The sequence below is a fragment of the Lygodium microphyllum genome, chromosome 24, assembly GCF_053477565.2.
Source record: "Lygodium microphyllum isolate KBCC chromosome 24, Lygodium_microphyllum_v1.1.10, whole genome shotgun sequence".
NCBI lineage: Eukaryota > Viridiplantae > Streptophyta > Polypodiopsida > Schizaeales > Lygodiaceae > Lygodium > Lygodium microphyllum.
The window spans coordinates 17,047,350-17,064,778 of NC_141158.1; the positions used below are offsets into that span (position 1 = coordinate 17,047,350).

Sequence of the window (17,429 nt, forward strand, 5' to 3'; positions counted from 1 at the left end):
GCTTTGGTAAGTAACCATTGTTGATCTTTGATCAGAATATGATAAACTTGATTAGCAGAAGCTTTGCTTAAAGGCAGCCGGCCTTGTAGGTCCCAATCCTGCCAGGGATGATCTGAAGCAAGGGCAGGAAAGGGTTGTCTGCTCTGGAGCATACGCAAAAGCTGTTCCCATAAAGGCCTATATCCCCGCGGAATCCTGTAAAGCCTCCTGGCTGTACGAAATGAGATAAGCACATTGCGACTAGCAAGGGTGGCATCCGCGACCGAAGACAAGCCCAAACGAGCCATCCGGTTGAATTGTGGTCTAAGCTCATTTTTGCCTTCCCATGCAAGTAAACGCGAGACTGCCAATAATTCCAATTGAAAAGAATTCGTAGTAAAGCGATCCTCCGCTGGATGCCACTGAGCCTTTAGAAGGACCCGTTTCCAGGAAAATACCAAATGATTGAGCAGCGACGAAGAGGAACTGGAGAACCTCGAATCAGCATTAAGAACATGCCACCAAGAAGTCCGGATTTGGGTATTGCCATGTAGAAGCCCATGGCTCTCAAGGAGATAACGGGCTATATCGACCCATGGATGATGATCCGAACACATGGCGCGGAAGAGAGACCAACGGAGTGCCTGCATGTGAATTTGGGCATCTAAAATAGCTCCGCCACCCATGCGTTTAGGGGTGCAGGCATGCGACCACGAAATCCAGGAGATACCTGCATGCAATGAGTCCTTCTTCCATAGCATGAAGCGAATAGACTGAGTAAGAGCATTGAGAGTGGTAGTAGTCCAGGGCAATAATGGCAAAAAATATGTCAGCATTGGCAGCATAATTGTCTGGGCCACTTTGAGATGAATATGGAAGGGCCAGGCTTGAGATTTCCAATACATAAACTTGGCCACCATTTTCTGAGAAATCCACTGCAGAAGCTGCTTTGGTGGAACGTCGACACCCAAAGGATACCCAAGGTGCCTGACAATGGAGCCACGAGGAACAACCAGACCCTGCCAGTCTAAGGACTGTAAATCCGACTCCGTGCAGCTGAGAATGGCTGATTTGAGCGCATTGATGCGAAGGCCGGAGGCTTGCCCAAAGATGCCCCAAACATCCAATGCGCGCTTGAGGTTGTCCTTGTCCGCCCGCAAAATCATAAAAGTATCATCCGCCAGGGATTGGCTAATGAAGTGGTGGCCTGAAGGAAGCGACAGACCAGCCAACCGAGAAGAGGCTACCATATGGGATAACATGGAAAGAACTGGATGTGTCGCGAGGGCAAAGAATAGCGGGCTCAAAGGGCATCCTTGTCTGACGGAGCGGGCAAGTACAAATGGCTCAGTAACACCTCCGTTCAGCATGACTCGCGAAGATGCCGCAGTGCTAACAGTATAGATTAGACGAGACATCCGGGGACCAAAGCCCATAGCCGACATAAGTTCAGCGACGAAAGACCAATCCAGATAGTCAAAAGCCTTTTCCAGGTCCAATTGAATCAGTACCACCTCCTGGTTAGAATGCCTTGCATAATCAATAGCTAGTTGAGCATTCAATACGTTGTGCAGAATATTTCGGCCCTTAATGAAACCATATTGTAGAGGATGCACAATGGCCGGGAGATGCTTATGAAGCCGATTCGCCATTATTTTGGAAAAGATTTTGTACATTGAACCCATCAAAGAAATGGGGCGCCACTGTGTCAACGTAGATGGCGAAGGAACTTTTGGAAGCAGTTTAATAAGGCCTTCTTTCCATGAGGAAGGCATGATCCCGGTTTGCCACACCTGCTAAAACAAGGCCTGCAATGGTTTCGCCAGTTGGGTAGCAAAAGCTTCGAAGAACTCATTGGTGAGACCATCCCAACCCGGGCTTTTATCCTTGGGCAAATGTAACAAGACGTCCATAACCTCTGCCTCACCAATATCCGACTCCATAATAGCTTGCATGTCCTGCGGTATCTGATTGCGGACCAGGTCATAAAAATCCGAACGGGCCTGAGTGATTTGATCTGAGGGTGGAGAAGTGGTGCCGAGAAGGTCACGGAAATAATTCGTGCACATCTGCACAATAGTCTGCGGATCCATGATAAGGTGACCTTCTGCATCCTCAAGTCTGGTCATATTTTCTCTAGCAGGAGAGGCGTGAAGAGCTCGAAAGAACTTATGGGTTTGACATGCATTATCTTGCAACGTCTCTGTCAGATGTTGCAGTTTGGCCTGCTGATATGATTTCAATTGGAATTCTTTAATAAGATCCGCCAGTCGCATGGCCAGTGCGAGCAGAAAGGCATCATCCGGAGTGTCCCCCAGCAAAGAACGAACCAAAGCCAGCATGTCCTCAGCTGCCTTGCGACGCTGCCGACAAAGAGAGGCATGGTGGATCCCATACTGCCGCGCAACCCGCTGCACATTAGCGAGCAATCGGTCAAAGGACGCAGTGCCTTGAGAAGCGAAGTCGAAGAGAAATCTGTCGATCAATTGCTGCATATAGCCCTGAAAGAGGGCATGCTTCAGGTAAGACGAATTGAAACGCAAAGGGAGTCTTCTCTCTCTCTCTCTCTCTCTCTCTCTCTCTCTCTCTCTACACCTCTCTCTCTCTCTCTCTCAGCAGAGCTTCTCTCTCTCTCTCTCTCTCTCTCTCTCTCTCGCTCTCTCTCTCTCTGTGTGCAAGTCCCGCAGACTTGCAAAATCAGGAAGCCGCCCGGCTGCAGCAACAAGACTGCAACGGGGCTCCTGTACAGAACAGGCCGGGCGTGAGCAGATGAACCCCTGACCAGCAAGGCATGTGAAAGCAGGCGAGTAGCTGAGGGCACAGAACCAGGCGATTGTGCAACGTCCAAGGGGAGACGTCAGGCAGGACTCTGCGCAGTAGGGCACAGTCGCAGCGCAAAGGGAGCCGAAATAGGGACAACGGTAGCAGACGATACAAGGACGATGCACACCTGGCGGGCACGGGCGTCGACGGCGAATTCTGCGCCTCCACAAGTAGGCGCCCGCGTGCAAGAGGACGCTCGCAGGCAGGCAGCGACGATGCAAGCGATTTTAATTGCACTCTCTCTCTCTCTCTCTCTCTCTCTCTCTCTCTCTCTCTCTCTCTCTCTCAATTCTTAAATCTTTCAAGGCTTAACTCTCTCTTCCGTTTTCTCCAAGCAAAGTATTGTGCATGTAGATGGGCCTCTTAAATGTGTTGCAAGTCGTTACCAACAATGCATCCAATTATCAGCTCACGGGACACTTACTTGCACAATTATATGGACTCCATGTGCAAGTCATTGTTTGGACTTGCTCATAGAGGACATTGGAAAGCTCAATTAGGTGAAGAGGGCGATGCTCAAAGTTAGATTGGTTGTCACCTTCTTCATGACAAAGGTAAAGGTTCTTGCAATATATCATGAGCATTAGCATGCTCCAGTTGAAAAAGCTTTTTCAACTCGCTTTACTTTCATGTGGTTGCTTTTGGAGTGTCTTTATGAGGTGCAATCTTCTCTTTACAAGAAAGTGATTCCACACTACAAAATGAGTGGGATGAGCATGAGATAGAGGAGACCAAAGCCATACAATGCTTGTGTCTCAATGAATAGTTTTGGCAAAAGGTTTGTGCTATTGGGATTCCAATGATCCCTTTTATAGGGTGTTTTGTATGAGTGATTATGAGGGGTCCACCATGAACCTTCTCATTCAGTTTTTCAAAGCGGCATTGGTGGAGGCATGGGCTTTCACAAGAGACATGGCATGCACACCTTGTAGACATGGTAGAGCGGAGATGGAAATGGATGCATTTTGCAACTTTGGTACAAGTTGCTAGCCATCGTGGATGATAGAGAGCTCCAATTAGACTAGCTTGCATACTTGACTTGTGTGGTACCTATGGATTATGCGAATCAGAGAGGGCATGTAGCATTTTCTTATTCCATTTGTTGAAGGAGATATTCACTTCTGAAGCCTCTCTTTTAGTGGTAGAATTTGGGCTATGCATTGGAGATCCTTCAACCCTGCACCATCAAAGTCCTTACCCAAGATTGCTCTTCAGGTGCATGTGAGAGATGGAGTGTCTATTCTCTCATACATACAAAGACTTGCAATTAACTTAGGACACGACAATTAGAGCAACTAGTCTATTACCACACTAACTTGCATATCATGAGGGCCATGCTTAGTATGGATAGTCCAAAATAGGTAGATTCATAAATGATAAGTCAAGTTTCAACTTCTTGTTCTCAACTTCATGCTTTACAGTTAAGTATCTACAATCTTTATGTGGATTGTGTAGGTGAATGTCGATACCCTAGAAGTTCACGAGTCACAATCTTCCGAGTGTACATCAAGAGGTTGATGAGGAGGAGGAGTTTATCTTTGTAGAGCTCTATAGAAAGTTAATGGCAGCTAACACTTCTAACACTCATAATCAATCTACTTGTGGGCGAGGAGTTTGGATAGGTAGCAACAAGGGCTTGGTCATTTGGCACCCTTAACATTGACGAGGGGTGGTTCGAGTGGTTTGCAAACTTATGTGAGGCGGGGCTATAGTAGTTCCAATCCATACCTCATAATGATACCCCCTGCCTAGACAACCAGTACCTAGGGAGCCATCATTTGATGATGATGGTAACCTCATCTATGAGGATGGTCCTATTGATGATGATGATGACGATGATAAGAGTGATACCTCATTCTAGGCCTCTCTCTATTTTGTATCCACTCCTATGATCTATCCATGTATAATGTAACTTATAAGTTGTAGCGCATGTTACACATGTGACTGCTAGGGCCTACATGTGATTGCTAGGGCCTAGCATGACAACTATGGCTTGTCCTGCACAAAAAACCCCGAGCTCATTCTATCTTCTACCTATCTTCAAAAAAACTTTTGCATGGTACTTAAACCATGATATAGCTTCATCCAACAAAGTTCCACCAATCCTCTAGAAAATCTTGTTGTATTGGAAAGTACTCCATTGTGACAAAGGTGGTCTCTGCACAATCATCCAGGTGTGTGTGAACTTCGTTGTAGCTGCTAAACCATGAAGTTGTAGAGAGCATAGCCAACTACATCCTCTAGTATTCTATCAATATATGGTAAAGGAAAGGGCCTTATATGGTGGCTGGTGAAGATGAACACCTATGCATGTTTTCCAGTCTTGTTGGGAACAATTACAATTTTTGTGAGCCACTTTGAGTTCTCTATAGAAAGAAAGAAAGATATATTAACATCTACATAAGGCCAATGTGGCTTATGAGACAAAATCCAGAGTATATCCATGTCTAAGGTCATCTCTTTAGTAAGGTAAAGATAACAATAAAATAATTGTTATTAAGTGGCCTATGAAACAATGCTAAGAATAACTATACAATGGGACTAGAACCATGTCTAGTATTGTCCAATCGATAGAAAGAAAAGAAAAGAAAAACCAAATCTAATAGAAACATGTACAAAAAATGTGATGGAGACTATAGGTTGTAGCTGATCTCAAATTCTGCACATGATCTCAGCTATGATGTGGTTCCTAACTGCTCCACTCATATGCCTGGTGGTGCGTTTTTGGTGTCTCATCGACAAGGTCATCGTGCTCGACAAAGCATGGAATGTAAGGTGTCTGGCAGGATGGCTCTATCTCTGCTACGCTAGTAGTCTCAGTAGGGTCGAGTCTTTGGAAAAGGTCTATCACTACTCTCTGTGTGGGTCCCTCTACGTGAGCTTGCCTCGTGTCTCACAGCACCGTTATGCAACGTCTTTGCAACTCCAACAGGAAAAGACCTAGGCATCTCTAGTCCTCATACTCCATGACATGACAAAGAGGTCCAAAACCATCACAAAAGAGACAATGGTACCATCCCCGTTTGTCATAGTAACTATACATCTGCATATGTAGTGCTCCTCTGTCTTAGGCTCTTGGCCACAAATCTATGAGGTCCTATCCTTTGCTAGGGGATCTATCCATCTGCATGTCTCCATCTATAGCCTATGAGAGGAGGTATGACTTTGTCTAATAGCAGCCCGTATGTTGTGGGAGAGATGGGTGTCCATGTATGCTGGCCAAATAGTGAAACCATCATCAAAGAGACACAAGAAGTGACTCCTATAGAACTCCATCCTCGATCCTAGCGGAAATGGTGGATGGGCCCATGTCCTCATTGTCTCAATTCTCAAGATATCAGCTCTGGCCACTTGCTTCAACTCTGGTCAGCTAAGAGAAAGTGTAGGGCAGTCAAGGCTATAGTCAAAGGTGGAAGGCAGTCAATATCCAAACCATGTAGGCTCGTCCAAATAGTCATCTATGAAAACCAACAGTTCCTCTCACCTCCTACTACTATTTGTCTAGAAGAAGTTAGTGCCAATCTTGAGTATCTATGACATGGAAGCTCCCATAATCTTTGCCAAAAGGTCACTTCCCTGAAGAGTGTCTCTATAGCTATCAATGCTGCCCCTAGCTCTACTCTAACAATGGGATGTGGAGTGAAGGGCTTACTCCTAACCATATGTGCTATCATCACGATCAATGGCCTTTTCATGCTATCCCAACCGTCACAATAATCTTTCTCTGCTCCAATTTAATCAATAAGGGGGCTAAAACACCTATGGTACAAGCTACAACCCCATAACTCTACTCTATATAGTAGTATAGGTGTGACTAGGGTGTCAAAAAACCATAGTTTGGTGCGAGGCTCCTCGAATTGTATGTGAGCATATTGACTCTCACAAGTGCACCTAGTGTTGCGTATCCTTGTGCCAAACATGCTTTTGATGCCCCTCTCAAAGAAAAATGTGGGCCAAAGAAGGTGGCTCCCAAATAGACGTACTCCCTCGCATACTCCACACTGTCTCCCCCAAATGTAAATTGGTACATAGATCTAGTCACCCATGCTACTGAAGTATTGAAGTCCATGGTTTTGGTCTTCCCAAGGTTCACTATGAGGTCTCTATCTCTACAAAAGATGTACAAAGCATCTACATAACACTTCAATCCCTCTAGTGAATCTGAAATGAGAACAATAGCATCTGCATACAATAATATTGATATCAGTACCCCTCCTAGGCTGGCTCCAGCTGCTCCTCCTCGGTCAATGTAATCAAACACTTCATCTATGTATAAACCAAACAATGTGGGTGAAAGCGAGCATCCTTTTTTCACTCCTGTCCTTGTGCTCTCTTGCCTTGCATCTCAACGCATTCACTGAGTTCATGCTTTAATATAGATCCATATATCTTGGCCAAAGTATGGCCGATCATGATAGTCCTATAATTCCTAGGGATTATAGGATCACCACTCTTAAATAGTAGAATTATAGTATTGTTTGACCCGCTCATAGGAAAACCTTCACATACTACTCTATTGAACATATGTGCTACTATGGATGCTAGTATGTTGCAAGCATGTGAGAAATATTCTGCCACTAGCCTATCCTCATCTTGTGCCCTCCCATTTCATAATTTATAAATCGTATCCCTAATCATTTTCCAGGTGAAGAAAGACCACTATGTTGGCCTACAAGCCTGTAGGGGCTGCATAGATGGTTGTCATGGTAGGTCATACAGCTGTCTCCCAAAGTCAATGCTTACTAGGTCATACAGCTATCTCCCATAGTCAAGCCAAGCATCTCGTGATGTAATCTATATGGGGGGACTGTCTCTCATAAAACATCTTCCATACACTCTTGCTATCCTATCCCAAAAATATCTCATAAATCTTTATTTTTGCTTTCGCTAAGTAGTCTCATTTTTTCCTCCGCACAAGGCATTTGAAGAACGTCCTTGCTTGATGATGTGTCCAAGTGCCTAGCTCCACTTCTCTCTGTGAGCAAGCTTGAGTGACTACACTCATCATCATACCAGTTATTTTGGGGAGCACTAGAGTGTATGGATCTACATCAAGGCAAAGTGTGTGGAAATGCATACATGGCTAATCCATGTATATTCCTCCAACGATCTACTCAAATCCAATGTATGTAAACTAGTCTGCAGAGAGCCGCTACAGATATGTGAGGTATCTTCTACAAAGTAGTACTTGGGATGTCTAGATAGGCATAATGTTTCATGTTTCATATGTCTACAAGAGAGCATGAATGTTAAAATAGCACGGTCTACTACTATGCCAATTAGTCTCTTAAATACCTTAAAGTTTTAGATGTCTGGTATCAGCATTGGTAAGACTATCAAGTAGTCCAAAATACTTGCCCCTCTATGATTCCAACATGTCAAATTATCAAATCATGGCCATTGTCGTAGACCATTAAAGATGGCTAGTCTATGCGCACTTTCCAAAGCCAATACATGTGTCCCATAGGTCATCACTTCTTTATCATGGGCTCTCCTATGTAGGCCTATTTCATCTATGTAAATCTCTTTGAACATGGCATTATCATGCATATAAAAGTCTCTATTTGTCTCCAATGCATGCATTGAAATCTCCCACTGATAATCTCTCCCCAATGCTAGCATATCTCATGATATCCTTGTAAAGTACATCAAAGGGAGATCCATCCCGTGTGGCATAGGTCAAGTTTGCATAAGGGAAGTAGCATATTGCAATGAATATATCGTGGTCTTCCTACGTGTATCCTAATCTACAAGTATCATTCATCATCATCTCTCTTCATTACCTGCACTATCCCTTTGAGGTCTTCTTGGTATAGTATAGCCACACCTCCTAAACCCCTAGTGCTTCCTAGTTTTCTAGCTGCTAGATGAAATGCACTTTCCCACCTATATCCCTACACATCTAGTAGTCAGCTACCTTTATATTGGTGTGTCTCTGTGTACATGGCTATGTCTATGTTTCGAAAGCTATCTTCAAAGTAACTAGCATCCAAGTGTAGGGCTCCATTACAATTCCATATTGACATCCGAAATGTCTTATAGGCCTCATATCATTATGCAGTCCTTTTGTTAGTGATCATGACTCATGCATTCCTAAAAATAGTCCATTCTTTGTCTTTTCGAGCCTCCAATACTTTGGGCATGTATTCTCTACAATGTGTTATTTGTGTTGGGGTAAGGTCCTCGTCCAGATAAATCTTCTCACCTTTGAGGGCTCTCCTCTTAGAGAGGAAGGCCTTTTATTTCTCTATATCCCCAAAGCAAAGAATTAAGGCCTTGGATTTAGAATCCTCTTTCCCCACTCTCCAAGCATTAACTATAGGTATATCTAAAGCCCCAATTTTGTTGGCAAGTGTCTTAGCATCTTCCTATGGGCTGCTCTTCTCCTCCCATCCTACTACCCATAGGGATCCATTCCTTGATAGGCCATGTGACATGGCCTTCTTTGGCTACACTACTAGGTTGGGGAGGAGAATACAAATGAGCAAGATATTATCCACCCCCCATCGCCACAAGAAGATATCTCTGATGAGATATTATATGACTTTTTTAGAGGCTAGATGACAACTTTAGGTCTAGGAAGATATCTCACTTTCTATGGCTTATAGCTCATAGGAGCTTGGCAGTCGGCATGTGGCTTCGATACAATAGGGACCCAATGGGATGTGCAAGATGCAACAAGCCAAAGAAGTGAGACACTGCCTCGGAGCCCATAGCCGACAATTTACCCTATTCTATGTTTATGTCTAGTGCTCTAGGTTCTTGACTTATAACTGTGGGAAGAGTTTGATGGAAATATTGCAGAACTATTTAAAGTATGGTGTTTTTGGCAGCCTTGACATATCTAGGGAAGAGGGTGGTGTCCCTTGTACCCTATGTTAGTCAAAGTGAGGAGCATCTAGTTTCCAAAGATCATTAGTGTATGGTTGCCCAGTTTCCAAGGAACTGGTGTATTGAGACCCTTTCTTGGAGATTCTAAGACTACCTCATGACATTCTAACGTTTATTGTTCCCAAAGTTTCTAAATAAGTTTGCTAAGTTCCCAAGAAAAACCATGTTTTCTATGTTCCTACAATCTAAACAGGTACATTCTGAGTCTCCACAGGTATTTTCGAACTCTCTAGAGAAAACTATGTTTCATAGTTTTCCCTGGAGGACTTTTAACTAATCTGAAAGTCCCCAGAGAAGTTTCCAGAGTATGTTGGGTTTTCTTCATATGACTTTGGATTGCTGCAGACATTTGGCAATTTTGAATTCTCTGCAGAAAACTGGTTTTGCTGCGCAAAACTTTAGTTTCCAAGCCAGATTTCAGAAAGCTTAGGATTTCTATGTAGTCATTTGATTTTTTTGTAGAAAGCATAAGACTTCTACATAGTCATTCGAGTGTTTGCCAACCAGGGATTTCCCTTGGTTGTCCTGGCCAAAGTCTTGAGTTTGTTGATTTTCCCTAGTTCGTAGAGTGAACAGGAGCTGTTCACTTATTTGTACCATATTTCACATGTCAATATCCCAATCTTGGCCAAAGTCTTGAGTTTGTTGATTTTCCCTAGTTCGTAGAGTGATCAGGAGCTGTTCACTTATTTGTACCATATTTCACATGTCAATATCCCAATCTTGGCCATACCTTAGCTATATGCAATACAAACAACCAATCAGCAAGGGTTAGGATCTTTCCATTACCAGAATGTCTACCACAAGGAACGACACACAGAATCAAATGTCTTGTATTTGTACCGTGACCCCTTCCATCAAGCCTATTGGTTGAACTTCCTTTATATCCGCTACCCTAATGGAATAAGGACATTCATAGGAGACATTCCTTTCTCATTGTAGTGCTTGAGTGGGGGCGGGGCGCGCGGGCATGCTTTTATTCCCACATAGAACTTTGGAACCTTCTTCCATTTGAGTCACTATGGTTTGGCAGTACAGACCACCAGACGGGCTGTTTACTCACCATCCTATTTATCATGTAGTCTGTAGTCCTTTAGAAGACTTGTTTTTTATCTTATGTATTTTATCTCAAAGTTTTTACAGAGGTCGTATTAGTAGAATCTTCTCTTCTTTGAAAACATGTACGAGTCCTAACTAATATGCAAAAGACTGGCAAATTCAATAAATACAGTGCTCAACTTCGAATCTGATAGAGCACACCCTAATTGGGTGTTGATGATTTTGTCCCAAGGGTTTAAGAAAGAAGATATTCCCAACAGTCCCATTGCCTCACAAAAGAAAGCAAAGTTAAATAACAAGCTGTTAAAAAGTTAAAGATGCAGCTAAATACTGCAAATGGACTCAACTGATATAGCTTTGTTGTAATCAGTTGGTTGTAGTGTCTCACTCTCTGAATAAAACCACAATAGAGAGATTGGGAGAAATTCTACATGGCAACCAATCTAAGATCCTTTCAAAAATTGGAGATCAAGTTGAACTGAGGACGATTTTAGTGGCTTACGTTCCCCAATTGGTTATATTTTCCGAAAAATAAGAATAAGGGTTTGAAACTTAATTGGGTTGAGTATTAAAATGAAGATTTGTCACACTTTGAGGTATTTTAAGAAGACCTACATAGGTCTGTCACAAATTCCAAGAACATTCCAAGCCTATACAATAGTTCAAGGCATGTTTCCATGGAAATATGAGGTTTTTCTATATCTTTCTCTAGATTTTCTGAGGTTTCGCCACAAGATTTATAAGTTTGATATGTATGAATTTCTTTTAAGTCGTCCCTGTTAAACCATATCAAGATTTTGCCAAAAGCCACTTGGCTGGCATACAATTAGAAAGCTCTTGAAGAGTATATTCTAACTGTACATTCCACAACGATGTTGAACTTCATGTGCTCAGAAAATAGCATACCAAATCCAAAGCTATCAGAATAGCATATAAGCTCCAAAGTTGTGAGATGTATTAACAGCTATCCAGTGGAAAGTCACATGAGAAAGGATAAGAAAATCTTGATAGAGTTCAACTTTCTCTCCACTTTCAAAAATGGAAAAGCCAATTCTCTCTCTCTCTAATATGGTCATACATCTACCATCTGTGACGAGACAGAATCAGGAACAATACGATTCTTAAACTCTTAGTGATATGTAACATCTTTGATATGGTTTATACCAGATTTCCTATGCGTCCAAGCACATCAAATGACAATCTACCTGTGTCATAGAATGTAATACTGCAAATGAAGGCCAGAAAGAATAGTCATTCAACAACCATAAGTAGAAAGTAATCAAATCAGTTTCAAGAAAACTCTTTAGAAAACTCATGTATGTTTGGAATGCACAAAACATAGTGATAGAGAAGTAGGTGTGTTTTAGCTAACCTTTGTTAGATGGTTAAGTACTGCTGTAGATTGCCTTCAGAAGACAGCATAACCTTTTATCATTGATATTCTACAAGATAGCCTTATCTATGCTTCCCATGGTCATATGGTTATTCTAATGGAAGGGCATGCACACTGCTAAGTCGATAAGGAATAGGTTTGATAATCACTAGTTCCAAGCCTATACCTCAAATGAAAAGGCAGGTGACATTTTAAATAACCCCCCTGAAAAGAAAAGCACCAACAAGCAGATTTCTAGGGACATATCAGAAAGCAATCATACCTCAGATCAAAACCCTTGCAATATTTTGCATATTTCCACAGAAAGAGAAAAAATGAGTAGATAGCTTAGCTCAAAGCACAATCTATTTTTCCGTAAAGTTTCCTAAATTAAAGAATAATCAGACATACAAGAGACCATCTGGTCAGCATGCAAGAGCCATTGCACAGCTTTACAAAAAAGTCCAAAAGAGGCTACATGATTACTAATTGGAAAATGGAATTTGTGGAAGGCCCAAGAATGTCCTGCACCATCATGCACAAATAGTGATCGACATTGTCTGAATAACCTCTAACCATGGAGCAGCCTCATCACAGACAACAACCCCCACCTATATCATAGAGGCCATCTTCCACAACCATAAGCCTCTAATGTGACCACTACAACCATGACTTCATGAGGCAAAGTCTCTCTCACCAACATAGGCTGTTTTTAGTGGCATGAAGCAAATTAGAAATTTACCTGGTTAGAGGAAGGACTATGGAAAGTGGTGTTTGAGTAGGAGCAACCAGTGACCTCATGCACCTTTTTTTTCATACAACCCCTAAGATGGTCTTGCATTATAGCCTACCAGATTGGTTTTTCACACCATTGTATCTGTAATGTACTTAGACACTCTCTTTCGAGTTCCTTGTACTTTGTATTTTACCTTGGGGGGATTTTCCTCAAGGTATTATTGATATATCATTCTTTTCTCAGGGGAAAAAAAAAAGAAACATCTAAATTAGTGATTTGTTTTTGGTTCCATGATTACAAGTTCTGTTTCATCTCCTTGCAAGAATCCAACACCGAATGCTTGAAAGATTATTCGTGAGTCTAGCTTTGGCACAACTCTATTTCTTGGACAATATCTAGCAACAGGTCATCACATATGGTTGATGATCATTAAATGGATTTCTTGGACCTCTGGAGCTCTAGGTTCCTCCTTGTAGTCACTTGAACACTGATGAGCTAATACTTGTCGAGGCCAAAGCCAGTTCCTCGACCTATACTCAAATTTTAGGGGTCTTTATTGTGCTATCTTGAGGCACACCTTATCCAGTGGCCAGACAAGGACCATACCTTCATCTTCAACCTAAGTACCAACAAATGCCAGTTGATCCGCAATTGTCTTGATCTCTGTCACATAGTCCTATATGGACCTGCCCTTTCTCTCCATGTTGTTAAATTTCTGCTTTAACAGTATCTTCCTGGCACTTGTAGCGGTGCCATAGTACCTAATCAAAATGCCCCATGCATCCTTAGGAGAGTTGCAATTCATTATCTACATTACCATGGCATCTGATATACATAAAGACAGCCAATGCAAAACCCTGCGTGCTCTCTCCGTCCATGCTCGATGAGCTCGCAGCTGGTCTTGTGTCGGATGCCTGTCACCTGTAGGCAGCTTAGGCTCAGCCTCAGCTCTAGTCACTAGCTCCCAATAGCCTTTCCCTATCAAGAAGTTCTCCATGCGGAACTTCCATATGGCATAATTGTTGATGTCAAGCTTTTCCCCCACAATCTGAGTAATGTTGTCCATTCTGTCTGCATTTGCTATATTGCAAACTCTGCCTGATCCCTGCAAACCAAGGCTTTTTGACTGATCGGTTTCAGCCTTCCAATGTAATGACAGTTTTCAGCAACACTTTGCTCAAAACAATTATTCTATTCATTGTATGTTTAGGACAGTTTCAGTCCTCTTGTTTTCAGCAGTAAATTCACTGCAGTATACACATTATCTAAGCTTCCAAACTTGTCCAAACATGTTCCAACATGTATACTCTTAGTTGAGCATCAACACTTAAGCATTGTGATCATAATAGTAACACCAGCTTCTCGTATTCATGTAAAAAAAAAGAGTATACATGTATACTAAACTAAGAGTATACATGTTCCAACATGTATACTCTTAGTTGAGCATCAACACTTAAGCATTGTGATCATAATAGTAACACAATCTTCTCGTATCCATGTAAAAAAAAAAACTTTCAGCAATCTGAAATTGCAGAAAAATTGCAGTATTCAGCATAACCTTTTTTCACAGTTTGTGCTCTTAGCAACTCAAATAGCAAGGCATAATCATATAGCAGCATTCGCGCATGTATGAGCATCAAGGCATGCTACAGTGAGCTATTTCCAGTAAAAACAACAACCTGTCCAGACTTCTTTACAGCATATGACATGCAACTATTCTTTCAAGTTGTTTGCCCAAATATTCAACCACACAAGTTGCATGACAAGTTCAATGCCAACATTTGTGCTCAGCTTCCAAGTTCTATTCCTTTTTTGCATTAATCACTGAATATGGATGGACATTTCAGATTCTAATCATGTCACTCTCTTGAATTGTAGCCATTAAGCTCTAACAAGCTTGCAATGATGCCAACCAACTATTGACACATATACCCATTGTAGACAAGGAGAACCTTGATTTATTGACAGTAGTGCTGCCCATACATTGGAGACAACACAAGTACTACCTCCTGAATGCAAACAGTGTATTCTCAGAAGGTATTCAGCCCTCAGGATGATTCATAAACTCCAAGCAAGCATGCTGTTACAGCTCACAGCATGATCACTGACTTAGCATTCCATTAATAAACATGGGCTTTCAATCTCATGCCAAAGAACTCCGTGAACCAATGCACATGCTCCCAAGGCATAGTACCATTCATACTCCAGTCAGATTCAGCTCTGAAAACATATGCATTTCAGTCCATAACCTTGGTCAATGCATGTGACATACCACTCAAGCATTCTTGCTTGACAAGCATTGTACTTTCACCGCTCACCAAGAATCAGATAGCTCATACATCACAGATCTAAATTACTTCTGAACTAAGTGTCAAATCAACCCAAGAACCACAGATTTGCCCTCGCTTTACCCTGACTTCAACAAGCATACACAAGTGCTTTATCTTCAGCCATTAACTCCTCTTCATCAGAAATCCTCAACACAAGAGTGACACCTTGCAGTGATGCATTCAAGTATCACAATAGCTCAGTTGCTGATCATGCTATCAACCAGGGGAAATAAGCGCAATCTTCAGATGCTGTCCACGCTGTCAGTCAGGGAGAAAAAACAGAACGTCCATATTATCAGCCAGGACAGCAGGCGCAATCTCTACTATCCACGCTGATCTCGATGCTCACTCCATGCTGACATGGCTGCTCACTCCACGCTGACGTTGCTGTTCATAGATAATGTGAAGGCCAGACTGGAGGCTGCCTATCCACAGACTGTCTCATGTGCAAATATCATCGCGCCATGGCTGCTCACATCATTGTCCATGTTGACACAAATCTAAAGTACCAGTAGCACACGCTCTGGTTGATTCCCAACTAGTCAACACTCAACTAGTTGGTCTTCCTTAATTGAAAGATATAGAGAGTGCTCTTTTGACTAAGGAAATTAACAGAAAAAACAATGATGTTTCCCACAGTTCACATGTTTTATTGATAGAAGTGGCAAGAAAGATAATGATCATCATGGGAATGACTCTCAAAAGTCTCAGTCTAAGTTACATGGGCACAGCAGGTCGCGTCGTGGACGTAAGTGTGATCTTACATGCCATTATTGTGGGAAAGCAGGACCCATACGGCCGCAATGCCATAAGATGCGCAATAATAAGCACAAAGAAAAGGGGAAAGAGAAAGTGCAACAGAAATCCAATGATCGCAGTACTATACCTGCAAAGTCTAGCATAAAGATTGAGAAGATAAATGTCATGCAGTCTGAGGAGTACGATGGTGACTACATATTAGCAGCCTCTTCATGTGATGCCTCTCAACTAACCAAGACTCAGTCTATGCATGCACAGTGTTGGCTCTTGAATTCAGGTGTGTCTCTTCATGTGACCCCCTACCTTGAGTGGTTTCATACCTATCACAATGTATCTGGTTCTATGCGCTTAGGTGATGATTGGTCTCTTGCTATTGTTGGCATTGGTGATGTCATTCTACAATTTCCCTCTAGTAGCACTTTTGTTATGCATAATGTACGTCATGTATCCACACTGACTAAAAGCCTTATGTCTATTGGGCAGCTTGATGATGCACGTTCTCATATATGATTTGGTGATCCTGCATGAAAGATAACTCGTTGCAAGCTTGTTCTTGGAAAAGGTGCCAAGTCTGGCAGCCTCTACCCCTTGGTTGTATATAGTACTATTGACCATGTTTTATCAGTGGGTTCTATCCCACATGTATCTCTCTGGCATGCTCGTCTTGAGCATATGTCACTTAAGGGAATGAAAATGCTTAGTGCTATGCAATATCTTCCACCTTTTGACTACTCATATTTCGAGTTGTGTAATCACTATTTATATGGCATGCAGACTAGGAATTCACATAAAAAGTCTAGTATTCTATGTATGAGTGAGCTTTTGACTCTTGTGCATTCACATGTATGTGGACCCATGCCCTGTCAATCATTAGGGGGTGCGAAGTAATTTTTCACATTGATTAAAGATTATTCAAGTGAGGTTTGGGCTTATCCCATAAAGCACAAATATTTGATTTCTTGCCCGTCTTTCTGCGTTTGCTTGCTCTCACAGAGAATCAGTGTGGGCATATGCTGAAATGCCTTAAGGACAGATAATGGGGGTGAATACGTCTCACGTTGTCAGAGGGGTTTTTGTCGAAAGGTCGAATCCACCGGGGATCAGAAGTAGAAGGAAGTAGAGATAGGAGATGGAAGAGAAAATAAAGAATACACAAGAGGTAAACACAATAATGACAAAGCACAATGAATCAAATCTATATGTACTGACAAAACCTGAAATCCTTTGTCTGGCACTACTCAGAAGCACTCTCCAGGCATTAGATCTTCTAGAGCTCCCTTGTAGAACAAAAACGTGGATCAGAAATAACAGCTCCTTCTCTGCTACATGAAACTCAAATCTGATAGCTCCATTGGCTCCAAAAGGGAGGTAAAACTGCAGGACACCTACTCACGGATCTCCCAGATCACTTATTTTTCCTCTTCCCATTCAAACTACAATTTTCAGCCTGTCAACAGCGATCACGACGCGCATGATTTCG

General features: G+C 42.2%; 1 protein-coding gene across 3 annotated transcripts in view; it reads right to left on the minus strand.

The window, feature by feature from the left end:
* LOC148014880 (uncharacterized) overlaps nt 1–17,429 on the minus strand; it is a 284,657-nt gene that overhangs the window by 207,522 nt on the left and 59,706 nt on the right. For all 3 annotated transcript variants that reach the window (XR_015688327.1, XM_087665264.1, XM_087665263.1), the window contains exon 9: nt 11,917–11,977. Coding sequence is in view for 2 of the 3 variants with exons in the window: in XM_087665264.1 (XP_087521390.1) it covers nt 11,917–11,977 (61 nt within the window). In the remaining variant the exon portion in view is untranslated. The remainder of the gene's footprint in view (nt 1–11,916; nt 11,978–17,429) is intronic.